This window comes from Dermacentor albipictus, chromosome 3, assembly GCF_038994185.2.
Source record: "Dermacentor albipictus isolate Rhodes 1998 colony chromosome 3, USDA_Dalb.pri_finalv2, whole genome shotgun sequence".
NCBI classification, from domain to species: domain Eukaryota; kingdom Metazoa; phylum Arthropoda; class Arachnida; order Ixodida; family Ixodidae; genus Dermacentor; species Dermacentor albipictus.
In genome coordinates, this window is record NC_091823.1 from 127,496,104 (window position 1) to 127,515,575 (window position 19,472).

General features: G+C 46.5%; 1 protein-coding gene across 17 annotated transcripts in view; it reads right to left on the reverse strand.

Annotated features, from left to right (window-relative positions):
* Positions 1 to 19,472, reverse strand: part of LOC135912852 (nuclear receptor coactivator 3-like) — a 676,617-nt gene that overhangs the window by 36,637 nt on the left and 620,508 nt on the right. For 12 of the 17 annotated variants that reach the window (XM_070536045.1, XM_070536042.1, XM_070536039.1 and 9 more), the window contains 6 exons: positions 17,244 to 17,351; positions 13,205 to 13,285; positions 5,951 to 5,986; positions 2,645 to 2,921; positions 1,230 to 1,603; positions 281 to 520 (listed from right to left, as the gene is read on the reverse strand). In XM_070536045.1, coding sequence (XP_070392146.1) covers positions 281 to 520; positions 1,230 to 1,603; positions 2,645 to 2,921; positions 5,951 to 5,986; positions 13,205 to 13,285; positions 17,244 to 17,351 — 1,116 coding nt within the window. The remainder of the gene's footprint in view (positions 1 to 280; positions 521 to 1,229; positions 1,604 to 2,644; positions 2,922 to 5,950; positions 5,987 to 13,204; positions 13,286 to 17,243; positions 17,352 to 19,472) is intronic. The other 5 variants (XM_070536047.1, XM_070536043.1, XM_070536048.1 and 2 more) reach the window with 3 other exon arrangements.

Sequence of the window (19,472 nt, forward strand, 5' to 3'; positions counted from 1 at the left end):
GATTTCTTCAAGCCTACTGCCGAGCCCGAATAAATGCGTGGAAATAAAGTTTTTTTTTTTTTGCTTAATCTGCTTTTTCGGACACCTGTTTACTCGGACATTTCCGCAGTCCCCATGAGATCCGAATAAACGGTTGGCGACTGTAATGCACGCTCATTGAAAAGCTGACTACTGCTGGAGAAACGCGCTCGAGGAAATGCGGGCTAAAGAGATGCACATTTCAGAGGAATGTGTGGTGAAAGTTCGGGAGAGTGAACTCCACAAGGGAGGCCCCACTGACCTGCTGCTGTTGTGGCTGCGGGGGCTGCGACTCGAAGCTCATCAGCTGTTGCTGGATGGCACTGATGGCCATCTTTTCGCTCAGGTCGGGCTGCCCCTGCGGACCACCCTGAGGTCCCTGCGAGGGCTGCGCCTGCTGCGGACCATCCAGGACTTCCTCGAGCAGTCGCAGTAGCACCGTCTCCTCCGAGGCTGTCGTCGTCTCCACACCCGGCTGCAGCTCCTGTTGCAGGCTCCACACCTGCAACCGAGCAAACCAAGTTGAAGGCACACAACCGGGCACTGATGATGGACAATTGTTCATGACGGTTTAATAAAGTTCGATTTTAGGTGGGGGCAGGGGGGGGTATTTTCCCAACCAACATTGGGCCCATGTGAGAGGCCGTAGCGGGGGCCTCCGAAATAATTATTAACACTAGGAATTTTCATAACGTGCACCAACATCTAACACAAAATACAAGCGCCTCGCCATGGTACTCCCATCAAAGTGCCACCACCATGGCTATGAACTGAACCTGCAACCTGCTCAGCAGCAAAATGCCATAGCTCTACTAGTGTGCCAATGTAGCGAATCAAGCAATCAGTGCCGTGACACAAAAGTGAGGATGGGTTGATGGTGATGTGCAGACTTAAAAAGCCAGCTTGTCAATATATGCAAAGAAGACTGCAGGGGCAATATTCCTGAACAATAATTTTCAGATATGATGCTTTAGGTGGCATTAACATACAATAGCCACTACAGCAATGTGCCGTGCTGGGCATCACAAAAGCAACAATACCTGCAAAACTGATAATGCAACGCCCTGAACATAGAGGTAAGCAGCTCTTGCGTCTCACACAGTCAACATCAAGGTCAGCAGTGCCATGACTCCCACCCCCTCCCCTTCGAGGGCTGGTCAACCAACGTAACTAACTAGTCAACCTAGAAGTCAAATTCGAGTGCCACTCACATCATCCAGCACTTGCGACAGCAGCTGGTCCGCTGACGCGCCCCCCGCCACAGCAGCCACGGAGAGCGATGCTGCGGATGAGGAGTTGACTGCATTCACAATGCTGGCCGGGATGCGCGAATCGTTGAGGAGCTCTGATAGCACTGCACCCGGGCCACTCGCGGTCGTGGCAAAGCTGGACCCTGCCGTGCTCGTCGTGTGCGGCAGGTAAGCCTGCGATGACTGCTGCGACAGCTGCACAGCGCGCCTGGTCGAGTCTGGGCTGTTCATGAGAATCTTGCTGAGAAAGCCCTGCTGCTGTTGCTGCTGCTGCTGGATGAGGCCACCACCACCACCAAAGGAACGCTGCTGCTGAAGCGTCATTGTGCTGGATTCTGTGACAAACAGAAAAGACAGAGGAGTCCACCACACTCAAACGGGACATCTACACTGAACCACAGGAAAGTACTCAGGGTGTGCGAATACTCAAATATCCCCCGATTAAATCGAATAGTGAACATTCCAATTCAATTTGTGAATTGAATATTTGCTATTCAATTTTTCTAATATTCGATATAGTGGGTAAAGATACCCGCGTAGTGCCACATGTCGCATGTGCTCCATGCCACCCAAACGTGCGTTTCAGTTCCTGTCCACTCTTTCGTCACGTCACGTCTGAAGCTGCAGTTCTTTTCCTCTTTAAACATTTCAGTTCTGTTTTCAGTGCAACAGGAGCGCCGAGTGTGCTGTGGACCGGCCACGCCGGCAGTAGACCCGTCACTGATGCACGAAGCAGCGCATTAGGCTCATCACATCATGGCCCCAATCAAGAAAAGTGCTCCCGATAGGTTTCTCCGGATGCTCTTCGCTCTTCTACCCTCATCACTTACACACCAAAAGAAAATGCCAAGTCGTTTATGTGCCGAGAAGCTTGTTTCTGTTTAAGCATGTTGACTAAGGAGGCTGTTCACATGCTACACACAAAACCAGCCGGAAAAGGCTCCAGTGATGAGCAAAGTGCATTTAGTGAAGCATACTTCACAGCCTGCGTTTAGTGAGGTGTACTTCACAAAAAAATTAAAGCTGCATGCTCCAGCACTGTAGCGGACGACGCGAAGCACCCCCCTTCGGTCCCTGTGCGCCTGCACATTGGCATGGCCAGTGGTTCCAGTCGTCATGATCGCTACGCTCCTACTTAGGAATCTTACACTGCTACAGAAGGGCAGTGCAAACACCATCACGATTTTTTTTGCACGCATCTTTTGCAATGTTGCAGTGCCACAGTGTTTAAAACGCTTTAAAACATTTTTGTGAGCAGAACTTATTTTTTGTAAAACTTGATGCAATGTCTGTAAAATCATAAAGCAAGCCCAAATTCGTGATCTTTATGAATAAATTCAGAAGAGTTGGCAGGTCTGGCAATGACGATGGCGCACCTTGTGGGCCCAGACCAAGCAGGGAAGTGGGACGGCCGGGCTGCGGCTGCTTGACCATCACCGACTGTGGCTGCTGCTGCTGCTGGTGCGGCGGCTGCAGCAGTCCGCCGGGTGTCGGCGGCGTGTGGATGAGCTTCTTCTCAAGGTTTTTGGGCAGCCGCTCTTGGGGCAGCTGCGACACGATCGAGTTGGCAATGGACGTTGGCACCGAGGGAACGGGCCGCGGCGTCTGCGCCAGCATCGATGCCAGCATCGGGTTCTGGCCAGCGAGGTGAGCCTGCCAAGAGAGCACGCAACCAGGTATCGGACATTGGCGACGCCGTTTGGGACGAGTTGACACTTGTTACACGAAATAAAGGCAAGTAACAATCGGGAGGTAAAAAAGCCTGGCCATGTGACTAAGTCAGATATGAAGTCGACTGTGTTCCCTTATTTTAACATGGCGATTAGTGTAAACTATAAACCTCAACATCAAATAGACATTTCTCAGGCAATCCCACAGTGCCCCACGAGTACGCCATGCACAATGATGAGAGAGCGTACGTTGATAAGAGAGCGTAATGATAAGAGCATAAGAAAGCGTACTCAGGGTTGCCAGAGCGCCCGCTGCCTGTCTGCGGCGTTGCAACCGTGGGAGTACCGGACAAAGTGAGCAAGGCACCGCTTCTTTCCTGGCACTCCTCAACGACATAAGTACACATGCCCACATGCATCTGCATTTGTATCTCTATGCAAGAAATGTGAAATAACGGAGTCAATGCAGACATCGCTGAGAGGCAACCCTTTCCGAGAGAGCTGAACTCCACTGTAAACGTATCTCCTCCACCGTGTTGTCAGATGGCGTGGCGCGTTAACAGCCGAGGAGGCCACGACTTACAGAAAGAAAAGGTATTTATCGCTGTTCTGCCGGCACAGTAGTCTTATAACAGAAGTGTGTATATGGCGTGGGGTTTGAGAAACAACCAGAGTTGCCCATCACTTGATTTCTCACAGTTTTGGGTGTTACATGGATTTTTATTTCTAGGTAAAAATTTTTTTTTACTATACTTTTTGTCACTCATGAGGGAACATACTGAGACAAAATCTATGGCCATGGGACTCACAATATTGTGTTAGTGTGCCGCGATCCTCCAAAAAACTAGGACGTAGCTCGCAGCTGCGTTTTCGTTTGAGCGGACTGGTTACAACTGAAGAAGGCTGCTGCTTTGAGGTGAAATTTTTTTTAAAGCAATTCCAATCAACTGTACTACGTCAAAAGACAGTAGGACCTTTTCCTTATGTTTCTTTGCAAGCGCTGTAATCAGCATGGTTCAGACATTAAACTACAAATCGCAGCTAAGCAATACGCTTTGTCAGAGCTCCTGCCCAACTTCACAAAGCGCACCAAAAAAAAAGTTGCATTTTCACTCTTGGACATCACTGTGTTTGACACAATTATGAAATGCACGACTTTACATACAAACCCGGAGTGAAATGAATTGTTCTTATTAATTTTTTAAAAGGTGTGCAAGAAACTGAAGGGAACTCCCCTCCCTCTACCTAGCATTGAAAAAAGAAATGTTCCCCCGTGAAAAACGCAGTATCAAACGAGGCAGATAAATAAAATCTATGTGCCAGTTGACTCTACAGCTGTGGAGCCTGCACTGGGTTTAGTACACAATCTGCACAGGGCACAATCACGCCTATTATGACTCATTTTATTTGCCATGCAGGTCAATTTTAACCAATACCCAGGATTCTTTGGTGTCAAAAGGAGTGTGGATGAAAATAGATGGAGAGGGTTCCCAGCTCAGCTAGCCAGACAGCCGCGGCGCATGGATGCACTAGATAGATGTGAATCGCAAAGGCCATCCCAGCTAGACAAACAAGGGTACGCTTTTGTTTGAATTGGGCAGTAACATACACCACCTTGCAAAATTTACACAAGAATAATTACTGCTGACAGATGCCAGCACAGCGCAGGAGGAAAGCGAAAATGGAAATGCTCAGACTGCATGCTTCTATATGAATTTGCCCATGCTACTTGTCCTCCAATGTAACAGCAAAATAAATAAATAAATAAATAAATAATATTAATAATAATAATATAATAATAATACACGGTAAAACCAGCCTTTGCTTAGTCTCATCTCACATTGAGAATTATCAGTGTTTAGTCATTATTGTGCCGATCAGTTGTTTTGTTTCAACACTATTCGGCTTAAGTCACCATCCATTAAACCTTTTGTTTCTACCTATCAGACGGCACCAAATCTTTGGGGTAGGTCATGCCGTCGGTGATGTGGAATGCTCTAAAACCCTAGTTCTTCACAACATCCTTAACTCTTTATCACTCGGGCCTGGTACGCGATGACTGCATGCAATTGATCACACTGTCCGTCACACCACAGAGTTCCCAACTGACACTGCTACAAAGACCTACGGTGCTAATGCATCTGGGAGCCACAAGCATGATGGTTCAAACAGCATGGAAATGATGGTTAGTACATTACTTTGCCCAAACATTGTCCTTCTAGATCCAAACAGCCTTGCGACTTGGCAAATGAATAATTTTCAACAAAACATTGCGTTTTAAATGCAGCAATTTACAACAGGCAGAATCTTACTGCCTTCTGCATTTAAAAAGAAAATAGCATTGCTTCAAAATTAAGGCGACCAAAGGCGGATAAGGTGTAACAAGTAGAGCTGCAAGAACGTTTCAATCCGCAAGCTTTAAGATCAGACAAATCCATGTACTACCCATCATCCAAACGATAGCTAGACCCATGGTAGCACAACAATTGCAACGCCACAGTTCCCCCAGTAATTTATCAAGAAAAATATATGCATCACGCGACATGTCTGCCATGGTTCCGCAAACGAAGGGGTGGCACAGGCACCACAGGCCTAACACAAATCCCTTCACAGTAATACATCACATATCATGCAAAGCTGAAGTGCTCCAATTTAAGGTAGCACAGCTTGTGGGTTGACATGGCTTCACGTTTTCCATACACACACTCTTCACATGAGGACAGTACAGAGGCACTACACCCGACAGAACAGTACGCCCGACGGCACCCAAGGTTGCAACCACTGGCCCCAAAACCAAGCAAGCGGACGAGCACCACAGACAGAAAGGCAGAGACTTAGTAGGGAGCCACAGCAGATACCAACTGGGACACTGAGAATAGAGGAGTGCACGACACCAACAAATAAAACAGGAGGACGGACAGCAAGTGAGGAACACACTTAGGAGTAGAGGGTACACGGAGGACAAGGAGGGAAAGGCCACCAAAATTTGTGGGACCTCAGCTGCCCAATTACCTTAATCTCGGGACTAAGGGACATGCCGCTTGCTCCCTAATCAGGAACAAATTGGGGAGAGAAAAAAGGGGTAGGGCACAAAAGTCAGTCAACACAAAATGCACGGGAAGAAATGCCACACACACTCACGCTTCACACAGGGGGCACTCACACCGGACAACACCGTGAATCACCACTTCGCATCAGCATGGCCGACAACTTGGCCAATGCTTTCCAAATTAGGGAATGGGGGGAGGGGGGTACGCAAGTCTGTTAAAAGGACACTAAAGGTTACTATGAAGTCAAGTAAAAGTGATAAAGCAATGCTCTAGAACGTCTAAGGCGTCAATATAATCGCGAACAGAACTGTAATAACCAAGAAATTGAAGTAAATGCATGAAACGATTTGACATCATTGCATGACATTTGACAGCGACATCCCGGTACTAGCCCGATGAGGAAGGCACTCCTCATCATAATTTATGTCACTAGTACTCAACTACTGGTACTAAAAAGATCATTTCATTAGGTTATAAGACGGAAGAAAATGCTACTTGTCTACTTCTGTTCGATTCTAAGAAAAAATAACATTTTGACGTTACCCTTCCGCAGTATGGGTGGTCGAAAAGTTTCGTTTTCGCTCGACTCTGCGCTGCACGCGCTTTGGAGTTACAGTTGTTTCGTTATCGCGTCGCGCTGCGCTGGTTCTGCTGGCTCGCGAAACTTGCACTTGGAACAAGCGGCGAGAACGCCACGTCCATGTGATGTCGTGGGATGCGCGAACGGTGCGTGGAACTTGGCCAAGGGCGGTTGCAGCGGCGAATCCAACGTTACTTATCACTGTGTGCCAACGAGTGATCCTTTCCGTTCGAAGTGGTTAAGTGCCGTACTTCTGCCACAGCGCGTTGGCACAGAGCCGAAAAATCGCGTGGTGCGCTCGCTGCACCTTCGTCCAGAGGATTACGAGTGCAACGCTGACTTACTGAAGTCGTGTAGAGTGCCTTTCAAAGCAATGCTTTCCTGTAGCGCTGTTCTGTCGGCCTTGCCTGCATTCTCCGAAGCGCAAGAACAACTGCAGGTTGAAGACGAGGCGGTGCGTACGGAATTTGGTTTTTACGAAGGAAAAGCTACAAATGTGCAAATATGTACAGCCACGACATACAGCTGCCGTTGTAGTAGTATGCAACCCCGCCGGCAGCGCGAGCCCTCAGCAGCAGGTTACGTTCATCAGTGCTTAAATCACTGAAGTCGGGCGCAGCATCGCGAGCCAATGTGTCGTTGTAAGGGTCGTCCATTGCAACGAGCGTCAAAGTTGGCGTCGTAAAATGAAGAACCAGCTTATTGTCCCGCGCTTTCCTTCCACTAGCCACCATAGTTCCGCTTTCGCGCTGCTGTCGGCTCTGCAGGCTTGGCTCTGTTTCTGGCCGCGCGTTTACGTTTTGTGCAAAATGGCCGTAGCGCCGTCTGCGGGCGCCGCTTTACTCACCGACGGCGCAACGTCACTATGAGACCATGACGTCACCACTCCTCGATCGGAGGGCGGGCGATTTTAACTTCGCTCGAGGTAGGCGGACACTTCAGAATGCATTTTCTCTTAATTAAGGGGGGACACGGGTCTTTAGACCCAAAATATCATAAAAAAACGAATTTTGGAAAATAGCATTTCTCTAATCTACATCTATTATTCTCCCTATCTGCCAAGTTTCCAATCTCGTAAGGTCATATTTCAGCCATACGAACAATTTAAAAACAGATCGGGCACCTGATTTTTCGCGTGTGTCGACGCGAAAACGACACACATTCAATGACGCCGCGCTCGCGTACTAGTGCCTTGAGGGCGGCCATCTTGGTCTCGTTTGAAAGAATGCGGTTTCGGCTTCAAATATCGCGCGCTGCCGCTTCGTTAGGCTTGCTGGTTCAATACAAAAACCGGCGGCAAAAATAGGTGAAACGCGCGTTCTCATTCGCTGTCGCATGCGCATGACGAGATAACGCCACGTGATTGGCTGGGCGCACTCCCGAGCTGTCTGCTAGCCGCAGCAGAGGCGCAAGCGAGACGCCATGTTCGATACGATCGTTGTGTGAGTACGCGCGACGATGCCTCCTCCGCTCCGAAAGTTTGACTCCAAGCACAAGTATGGAAAGAAAAGGAAGAAGTCCATGCTCAACAACTTCAAAAAACGCCCTACCGCGTCGCAAGTGGTTGAGGACGAGCCACCAACGGCGTCAAGCGACGGAACTGATGGAGCCGACCGAGTGCTAGGCCTAGGTGGTGCGACAACGAGTAGGTGCGACGAAAACGCCAGCCGCGTCCGTCGTGACACCGTTATGCTGACGCCTTCAGATTTGGAGGTAATCGACATGAGATCCGATGAGAAACTACAAGAGCTCGCGTCAACCGCAGCAGTGAGCCGTAAGTCGGAGATCTTGTCCGCTGGCGATGTCGCGGCCGGCCCGCTTGACGACACAGTTTTCACCGTGGTGTGCCTGGAATCGGTGAACGCACTGCTGGAGCATATGAACTGTAATACATGCGGCGGTAGCGCGAAAATCATCCGGAAGGAGCGCGAATATGGCCTTGCAGTAAGTCTGGTGCTCATATGCTCGAAATGCGGCGACAAAGCGTCAGCGTGGAGCTCGCCGCGTGTGAATGGGACTCAGAAAGTGAATCCGTTTACCGTCAATATTCTGGCTGCGCGCGCGATGCAAAGCACCGGCAATCGGAAAACTGCGTTCAATGATATTTTCGCAACAATGAATATATCGCACCGCGGGTTGCATACGAAAACGTGGCAGGGGTACGTCAAAACGAAGTTGACGCCCGCCGCGACCCGGGCAGCTTTACAGCCAATTAAACTTCGGCAACCCGGGCAACGTTGCTGTATCGTACGACGGGTCTTGGATGACTCGCGGGCACAGTTCGCACATCGGTGTCGGCGCCGTCATTGAACTTTTTACGGGACTTGTCCTGGACTACGTAGTGCTGAGCAACTTTTGTGCCGGTTGTCAGCGTGGACCAAAAGTTGGTGACCCTTCATACGAAGAATGGAAGGCCAGTCATGAGTGTCAAAAAAATACGGATAAGAAGGCTGGTGAAATGGAGGTGGAGGCTGGCCTCATTTTATTCAAAAGATCGCTGGAAAAGTACGGCCTAAGATACACAACTGTGCTGTCGGACGGTGACAGCCGTACTTTCTTGGCCCTAAAGGAGGCCAAAGTATATGGCTTTATAGAAGTTGACAAAGAGGATTGTGTCAACCATGTCCATAAGAGGATGGGGACAGCACTACGTAATGCCCTGTCAAAGCACAAGGGGCCTGGCTCAGAGCCACTTGGTGGAAGAGGAAGGTTGACTAGAGATTTGGTCAACAAATTGAGCTCGTATTATGGATGGGCTCTGAAGTCCCACACTGGTGACATTGAAGCCATGGAGAAGGCCGTGATGGCAAGCTACTATCACGTAACATCAAATGACGTCATCTCAAATCATAGCCTTTGTCCAGAAGGTCCTGATTCCTGGTGCCAGCAAAATGCTGCAAAGGCCAAAGGCCAACCTGTGCCAAAGCACCGCTACAATTTACCTGCTCATGTAAGCAAGGCATTACTGCCAATCTACCAACGGCTCTCTGACAAGATGCTGCTTGAACGTTGCCAGTGAGGCAAAACACAGAACAACAATGAAAGCCTGCACTCGCTAATATGGGCGCTCGCACCGAAGGAGCAGCACGCATCACTCTTCAGCGTTGAGGCTGCAGTGGCGGAAGCAGTCATGAAATTCAATGCTGGCTGCAGGAGAACCTCGGCAAGCATTTTGCAAGAACTCTCAATGAACCCTGGCGAAAAGTGTATGCAGCGCATGGAGGAGAAAGACCGGCGCCGATCAGCCGCATCTGAACACAAGCGTGCATCGGCAGAAAATGTGCAGTGCTTGTTCAAAAAGCGCCACAGAGGCACAAATACCCAAACTGACTATGCCCCAGGAGCCTACTAATGTTTTGGGAATGTGTATGTGCACACATTTGTGACTCTTCACAATTAAATGTGACATTTATTTGTTTTCTTGATTTTCTCGAAATACTAATTTTACCCACCTAGCAAGACATTTACTGTGATATATCAGTAGCTATCATAGATATAGTATTAATTTTTTTTGTAGCATGAAGCTAGATGTTTGGAGCACCAAACATAGGAAGCAGTTTTTCAAGTTTCTTTGTTTAAAGTTTTTAAAATTTGTCTTTTGTCTGACTAATGCATGGCCATGTTCAGAACAATGGAGTTCAGTGCACTATAAGGTAGGAAATATTGATCCAATCATAAAAGTTCTTCCTATGTTGGGAAGCTTGTGCTTTCTTCTATTGGACCATATGTCATTTGTCTATTTTTGTGCAGCGGTTATTTCTCTATTGTAGTAAGAAAAAATACATTGTAAAATACATTGTTTTCTTGATTATGTAATGAAATAATGAACCTACAGAAAAAATAACTGCATTTTTAGAATCAGGAGAAGAAACTAAATAAGCATGCCAATTTTTATCAAGTTTGGTTCATAAATAAATAATGATAACTTTTAATCACCATGTCCCCCCTTAAAATAAGTCTCTTCTTCGCATGAAACAAGCGTTTCGAGGTTTCTGGGATGGCATTTCAACAGTCCACATTGACATAATATTAACCTTTAGTGTCCCTTTAAGGTTCATTTGAAACATTCGTAAAACGAACTACAGTAAAACCTTGTCGATATGATCCCATTCTGTGCGATTTCCCGGCACTAATATTCACAGTCAAGAACACAAAAAGTTACCCATACAGTTGCACCTCTATTCCGACAGTTATTATGTTCCCGGAAAACACGATTTTTTGGCACCAACGTTCAAGTTTATTGCCAATCTCCAACCATATGGTACATTTTGCAGCCATTAGATTTCATGTAAACAAGAAAAGGCGACAGGCGCAGGCGATTTAAGTACAGAAACCGTCCACCGCAGCAGCTTCCCTCCTGTACTCACCCGCCTGTGTCACACGAAAGCACTGGCACACACCAGCAAATCATTTTACGGTAACTGCATGCCACATTCAAAGCTATCACAGCCAACCCTATTGCTATAAGCATCTTCATTTATCTGATTGACAACGCACGCTGCTTGCTGCAGTTGTAAGTGTACTGCCTGCTTTTAATAGGCGATAACCCAAACGCGCTGCTGTTCCCTGCTGCAGGCAGCGTGAAGAAAGCGGCATGTTTCAATTTGATGGCATTGTACTCCAGCGTCGCCCACCTGTTTGCATTGGTTTCGGTTTCCCTTTGCCATCTTAAAACACTGCGCAATAGGCATGAGATGTAGGCACCTGACGTCGCCACAATTCTCACTGAGTGGCCATGTCAAAACTTACTGCCAAACTGTCCTGCCGGAAGAAGCTGCTCACACAGGCCAAATTTGAGAACTGTGATTGTAAGCTTGCTGAAGCTGCAAAAACAACTATGTGCGTCTCGACCGATGCAGGTACTACCAGCATAGTGTGTGGCGGAGTCTCGTGCTGCAACAATTCGCATAACACTTCGTATTTCATAGATGTCAACTAGAGTTGAGTCTGCCCAAATTTTCTTAAAAGATTTCGGGTCATATGCTTTTCCGAACATTATGCATTTTCTTTTTTTCCTGAACATATGAACAAGATTCTACTGTACTACTGGCCATTGCTGCTTGCGGTCTGAATATCACGAGTAGGTGAGGAAATCTTAATACTAATAATGCATGAAAATTCCAATGAAAGTCGAGCAGGTTTACAAGCCCTTCAAGAACAGGTTAAAGGGACCCTGAAACGATTTTGACGATTTTCTACAAACGCACTGAGTCGTTAGAGTAGGTCCTTCTGATCATTAATTGACGCATCGACGTGATCGGCGTAAGGCGTGTAATTTATTATACGGTTTTAAAAATGTAAATCGCTGCCGATTACAGCACATCGCTCGGCAGAATTTTCAGCAGCCCCTACCCATATGACATGATTCCCCCATATGACGTCATGTGGGCGAGCTATCCGATTGGCTACCCAGGGCGCGTTGTCAATAATTTTTTCACCTTGATGGTGAAAAAATAGCGTTCATAATAGAGGGAATGTTCGCTAATTTGGTTCTATAAAAAGAAAGTAACAGAAAGAGAATGGACAAGAACAATTTCTCACTACACTTAAGCACTTCCGGCACACAGCAAGCGTCGTCTGCTTGCGTTACAACATGCTCCATTTTGACGAGAGCTCCGCGGTCAGAGTCAGTCTCGGTCTTTTCGCATGCACTATGATTAGACTTTGTTGCGTTGTGGACTGCAAACGTAGCGACTGGCAATTTGTCAAGCTGCGACATCGTGTCCCTCTGCAAGCAAGTAGACGAGCACACTGGCTGCAGCACATCGGACTGGCACTATCCGATCGGCGCCAGGATTGCACGTTAGCAGCCATCACTTTACACCGGAAGATTACTAACGCAATAGCGTTTCGCGAGTTCGGTATTCGGGTAAACGCAAGCACAAGGGGACAGGGCCTGGCCATGTTCGCTTGCATGTTTTTCACGGGATGAGCAGAAATGCAAATGTGAATGTGAACTCCGTGCTTGATGGTCGCATCCATGTAATCACTGCTGCACTGGTTTTTACAATGGACAAACAATGAGTGCAGATTTTTGACATGTTATTGCAGCCGCAATTAGGCAGTTGAGCTTAACTAACACTGAATAGAATAGTGATGATTAGTGACAATAGGTAAGCATTTAAACAGGTACATCTGAGGCGCGCAATAGCTGCACAATTACCATGGAATCAGCGCGCTGTAAACTGACTAGTGGTGCTGTTCTGCTCTCTCACCATGAAACTGTCACATCACCCTGGGGAAGGAGGTGTGCGAATATTTGAAAGCTTCGAATAGCATCTCAAACATTGCAACATTTGATTCAATCATCAAATTGAACACCTGCCATTTGTCATTTTGAATACATTTTAAATACAGCCTGAATGTTCTTCACACAAACTGTGTTGGTGTGGGTACCTCTGGAAAACAGTTCTAAAATATGCAGCTGCCCCCCTCCCCCCCCCCCCCCCCCACACACCGAAGTATCAAATCGGTAGGGCAGAACCGTAAATCCCGCAAGTGTAAATGTACCGCTTTCTGAAAGTATTAGATTTGCATTTGATTTGGTGCAATCGTTCTTCATTTCATATTTGGCTTATTTTACACTCCACTGCTATTATTCGCACACCTCTGAAACCCAGGCTGTCCCTGCCTCACCTGCATGATCCCTGAAGGCAATCGCTGGTACTGGAAGTGGATGCTTTGGGCAAAGGTCTTTGGGAAACTGACACGGGCAATCTTTTGAAAACAGAAATGAAATGGGAGAGGAGGTTGGGGTGGGGAGGTTGGGGGGAAGGGATGAGCAACAGAAAAGCAAACCGCTAAAGGCCCAAGGAGAAAGCAGCAGAGGGCAACATACCACCAATGGGGTAGGAGCATGCATCAGCAATGGCAAGGGATCCAGGGGGCTTGGGGGTGGCAGGGAGTAGTGACAAATGTAAAAGCAATGAGACACAGCCCACTTATAAGAACACACAGCAGCTGCTTGATAGGCCTTGCGTCATCAATTTTTGGACGAGTGCTACAGCTCAAATTTGACGCAGGTTGATGGTACCACATCATCACCAGCGGCAGCCTATTATTATGTCCGCAGCAAGATGATGGCCTCTCTCAGTGATCTCCAATTACTCTCGTCTTGCACTAGCTAGTTCCAATTAGCACCAGCAGATTTCGTAATTTCATACCCTCACCTAATTTTTTTTGCCGTCCTCTACTATGCTTCCCTTCCCTTGGCACCCATTCTGTAACTCTAATGGTGCACCAGTTATCGGCCCTTCGTATTACAAGGCCTGGCCAGCTCCTTTTTATTTTCTCTTAATTTCAACTAGCATATTGAATATCCCTGTTCGCTCTCTGATCCACATCACTTTCCTTTCAGTCTCTTAATGTTATGCCTAACATTTTTTGTTCTATTGCTCTCTGCACAGCCATTAACTTGTTCTCGATCTTCTTCGTTAAACTCTTAAGTATCAGCCCCATATGTTAGCACAAGTAGAATGCAATGACTGTACATTTTTCAACAAGAGTGGTAAGCTCCCAGTCAGGATTTGGTAAGGCTTGCCATGTGCATTTCAACCCATCTCTATTCTTTTGTAAATTTCCTTCTCATGATCAGGGTCCTCTACAAGTAATTGACCTAGATGAACGTACTCGTGTACAGACTCTACAGGCTGACTGGCGATCCTGAATTCTTGTTCTCTTGCATGGCTGTTGAACACTGTCTTCTGCATCTTAATCTTCAACCCGACTCTTACACTTTCTCGGCAAAGGTCCTCAATCATTTGCTGCAATTGATCCCCAGTGTTGCTGAACAGGACAATGTCATCTGCAAACCGAAAGTTGCCTAGATATTTGCTGCTGATCCTCACTCCTAAGCCTTCCCAGTGTAATAGCTTCAATGCTTCTTCTAAGCATGCAGTGAATAGCATTGGAGAGATTGTGTTTGCTTGTCTAACTCTTTTCTTGATAGACATATTTTTCACTTTTTTTTTTGTGGAGAATTAAGGTGGTTGTGGTGTCTTTGCTGATATTTCAAAAAATATCCATGTATGCCTCCTGTACTCCTTGATTACGCAATGCCACCATGTATTTTTACTTAATCAAATGCCGTTTCATAATTTATGAAAGCCATACAGAAAGGTTGATTGTACTCCGCAGGTTTTTCAATTACCCGACTGAAGACATGGACATGATCCACTGTAGAATACCCCTTTCTGAAGCCAGTCTGTTCTCTTGGTTGTTGAAGTCATGTTGCCCTGATTCTATTCGAATTTATTGTGGTGAATATTTTCCACACTACTGAGAGCAAGTTAATGGGCCCATAATTCTTCAATTCTTTGGCTCCCTTCTTATAGATTAGTATAATGTTTGCATTTTTCCAGCTCTCTAGTATACTTGAAGTCATGAGGTATTGTGTGTATAAAGGGTCACAAGCTTCTCAAGCAAAATATCTCCTCAATATTTGATGACACTGACTGTTACTCCCTGTTCTTCTGCCGATTTTCCCCGGTACACGTATTGCAAGACTCTCCTAACGTCACTGCTAATTAATGAAGGGGCCTCTGTATCCTGTTCATCCCTACTAATGAAGGTTGCAATGTTAGTTCCACATACTGGGGAATATAATTACAAATTGTGATTAGGAATCGCTACAGAACTTGGTGCACTATGAATGATGCGGATCCAGATGTGTGCAGCGAGATTACTGGCGCTGACTGAACGTCAATCTATGTATGGTCAGGTGGACAACCTTCTTGCCACCCGCTACTTCATCTCTGTGTACAGTCTGTATTAAGTTGAGTGATGCCGCCGCGTAACCCAGACAACTGTAAGCACCACACGACAGCAAGCTTTTTGAAGTTAGGATGATTTGTGCACATCTGTGAAACCCATAAATGTTATCCTTCGGAATACCAGCATTCCTTAGCAAGCTATGTGTCAGTTATAAATGGGCTGCTGAAATGAAACACGAATCGACTCCTTTTAAATCAAACATGGCACGATACCCAAATCAGTTCATGCCTTCCAAAAGTCAAGTTGAGATGCCCCTCATCAACAGGCCTGTTCAATTTAATCACTACTCACCTGAATTTATTCTTGACAGCTTGCATTTATGCTTGAGCACACATATTCTTGCATGACTGAGCATGCCAGATTAATGTGCTCGGCATGCGACAGGTGTGCTCTCTTCATAAAGGGAGAAAAAAAAAAGCACAAGCTGGACCCTGTCGGCTGTGTTAGTCAAGGCAATCGAGAGAGTGGACAGAACCGGGAAAATCGGGCAAGCCAGGGGTTAGGCAGACAGTGGAAAAGAACACAGGCAGTGCAGTCAGTAACAACATGGCTTGCAAATGCTGGCTATCATGGTAGTGGGAGCACTGAACATAGCCCTGCAGAGGCAGCTGCACTATAGGGGTCATCTGGATCACGACCTTTTTGAAGAAATCGCAAAGCTAACGTAAGCCAGCGATAAACTTCAGCTTGCCTTCAGCACCACTTGGTAGCGATCTTTTTCAGACAGGTTAGCCCCTTCAATGACAACAGCCACGAAGAGAGACACAGGCAAAGTGACCGCACAGAGCAAGAGTCACTGTTTAAAGGACTTTCTCATGCACGCAATTGCTGCAGCTACGACCCAAGGCCCACAAACAGTATGTAATGACAGTGGCAAGGTGCGGTTACCTTAGGAGAGATTCTTTTATTTGCAAACAAGGACATCCACGTGTATGACAGGAAGTGCAGAGCCGCCAACAAAGGAGTCCATTACGAACTACAAGCTATATGGATTGGACTTGTTATCAGCTGTTGAACAGGTCACATACCATGCACAAGCGTATTGTTTTACACCTCATGCAGTCATTGCACAGCGGCATACAAATGTTCTGCAAGTTTTTAAGAGTCTAGTTCCGATTCAAGGTAACATGGCACGCCAAGGATGAAGAAAGAAGGCACCTCGGGCACTAACGCCCATATTCACAAACAATGCTCTACTCCAAGCTCTTCTTCCACTCTATTGAGTTCAGCACAGTGCCCGCCCCTTGACTGAAGAAAAGACTACACTTCCAAAGAATTGTTGTGAGCGGTCATGAAGCAAAGTGACCCCTTCTGTCGAGGGTTGACGCTGCCATCTACTTTCTCGAATCAAGGTGGAGTGTTGAGTGGAGGAACGTTCTAGAATATGGGGGTTAGTTCTGAATGATGCTTACTTTTCTATATCCTAAGATCTGCAAATCCCTTATGTGCCAGATGTTTCCACACACTATTCTGCAGCCTTTAGAACGGCTAAACAGCACTTATCAAGCATTCTGCTATGCACAAAAAGTTTCACGCACTGCAGCCTCTAACCCAAAACAAACAATATGTGACAAAAGCTGTGTAGAACTCGTAGTGCCATTACTGCAAGTACTGGAAGGGGTGCATGCTACATGCAAGCATGCCAAAACAGCACACGCAAATGTGAGCGGCAAAACATACTAGGACTCGGTACTGCCAATGCTGACCTGTTTTGTTCCATTCTGAAGAATGGAAGCCAAGGGTAAATTTTAATAATAGGCCCTTCTGAAGCATGTACCTTGCTAGGGCGGAAAAGAACACCGCTCCTCTGAATACCCCATTTGATGCAAAGGCAATGAATAAGGGGAGAGGGGGATTAGGAGAAAGGGAGAGTTGAGAAGTGAGAAAGACTAGCAGGACTCACCGTCGGCGGTCGTGTGCCTGTCATGTTGGGGCGCTTGGGTGCCTGATCAGCCTCCGGCCCATCCTCGAGGCTCTTGCGCTTGGTGCCGCCTTCTTCTGCACCCTCAGGCTGAAAGACAGCGCAAAGATTCTATGCTACTTGGCCAGAGGGATGTAGACGGGGGCAGAGAGTTTCACAAGAGCATAGCAGAACTGTCACTTTGCTATAAGAAACGACCTCTACCTCTAGAGCTTCTGATTGGTTTTTGACTGATTGATTGATTCATTTGGTTGTACATGTTGAGTGGAATGCACTGAGCAATAGGAATGCAAGGATGCAGATGACCCGTGGCCAAGCGCTGACGTCGTTGTTCTCACTGCACCTGTCATCTACACATTTATAATATGGACATAAACTACACGCAGTCAAGCTACAATTATGTCATCTGCATCCTTTTCCTTGCATTTTCATCCCTCAGCAAAACCTCTGCCATCTTTAGTCACTTCACAGTGGTGCAAAGCATTTGTGTTTCTAATGCTTTTCAAGTTGAACAACAAAAAAATAACTGTCGAATTGAATCGTGAATCGTGAGCCATGCAAGCTAAATCATCAAAAAGGGCCACATTTTGGTGCAGTTTTGCATTACCTGGATAATCCACAAGCGTGACTAATAAGAAATGGGGCACAATACTTCTGGTGCTTTACTTAAAGGGGTCCTGAACCACCCGTCGGGCTTGGTGAAATAACAAAGCCTGCAAGTAGCATATGCTGCTGTGATGCTGTGAACATCTCGGCCAAGTTTTGCTGCCTTACGTGGTGCGTGGAGCGTGCAAGCGGAGTGCAAAGTCACTTCCTCCCAAATGCTCTATTTTCAACAAAACCTGCTCCTCATTCTCTTCTGGGCACTTTATTTCGTAATAAAGTGGATTCCCATACACAGCTGCTAATGGTAGCTGCGGCCTGCTATGTAGCGTAGATGCAGCAGCCGCCACGAGTCCACTGGCTAAGCACACTGCAGCTCATTGAGGGGCACCGCGTTTGCCTTATGTTTAGAGCATCGTAGGCACCAAAATCGGGAGTAGTGGCGTTTACAGTAACACTCAAAATGAAATTTTAATTGTGCACCACGGTGACACTTAGAAGGTGGAGCGTTGTGGGCACGCCCCACTCCGCCGTGGACTTCACAGTGCAAGGCATTGAAGGAGGAACGGGAGCACAGCGGAGGCCGCGTTTGATTGCCAATAACTCCGCTTCTGCTAGCAAATTGAAGTACTTTTCGCAGCAAAGTATTTCTGGAATAGCATATTCTCACTTCAAATGCCTTTCTCAACTTCGATAAAAAGTACAGGGCCCCTTTGAAGCAATTTTCTTCCCTTTCGGGAAATCATTTTTTCACAGTACTGTTGAGAAAACATCTATGTATGTGCAGTTATTATATCCCTCTTTTTGAGAGCATACTTTTGAATCCTGTTGCAGAGGGCCACACGAAATGAAGAAGTTTTAACAGTAACATTTTATTATCAAATAATTAGCCCGCATATATTTTTACATAACTACGCTATGACAGCAGGGCACCAAATATCTGCCCCCCTAACCTACAAAAGCACCTAACCCAGTTCCCAAAAGAAGAAGCATAAAAAAAAAAGTTGCACAGTGCTTCTATCACTCAGCAAGGTGGACACAAGCAAGCCTACGCCTTCTCATAAGCAAAACAAAGCGAACATAAAATTTGCATGCCCTGCAAAAGTATGAAAACATGAGCACAAAAAAGCCTCTGAGCTAGCAAGCACAAGCGATTTGCTCAGTTGTGTTTCAATAAGAACGAAAAAAGAAAAGGTTCTGAATGTGCCCAATTACCACCAATTTGCTATACCTAGCATCGAAACATTCACATTCAGAAGTGTAGAGCATACAGAGCGTACAGTCACAGAAAGAAAGTCATGCTAAGACCAACTCAAACATGACAAAGCCAAAGAAACCCATTAAAAATAGAAAGAAAGGGCCTCTCAAAAAAGGTCCAATGCATTTTCCAACTCGCACGGCATATTTGACTTGTCACTGTTTCTTCCCCAATTTTATCTAAACCCTGGTAAAAATACTGTGACATTTCAGAACGACTTAATCATTTCCAGAACATTTGCTTCCAGTGAACCAATTTCAGTTTCGTTACCCAGCGAATGGCCACATTGTTAAGTCACGACACATTGGCTTGTTCCTTTCCTACAATTGCTGAGGCTGCTACACACAAGC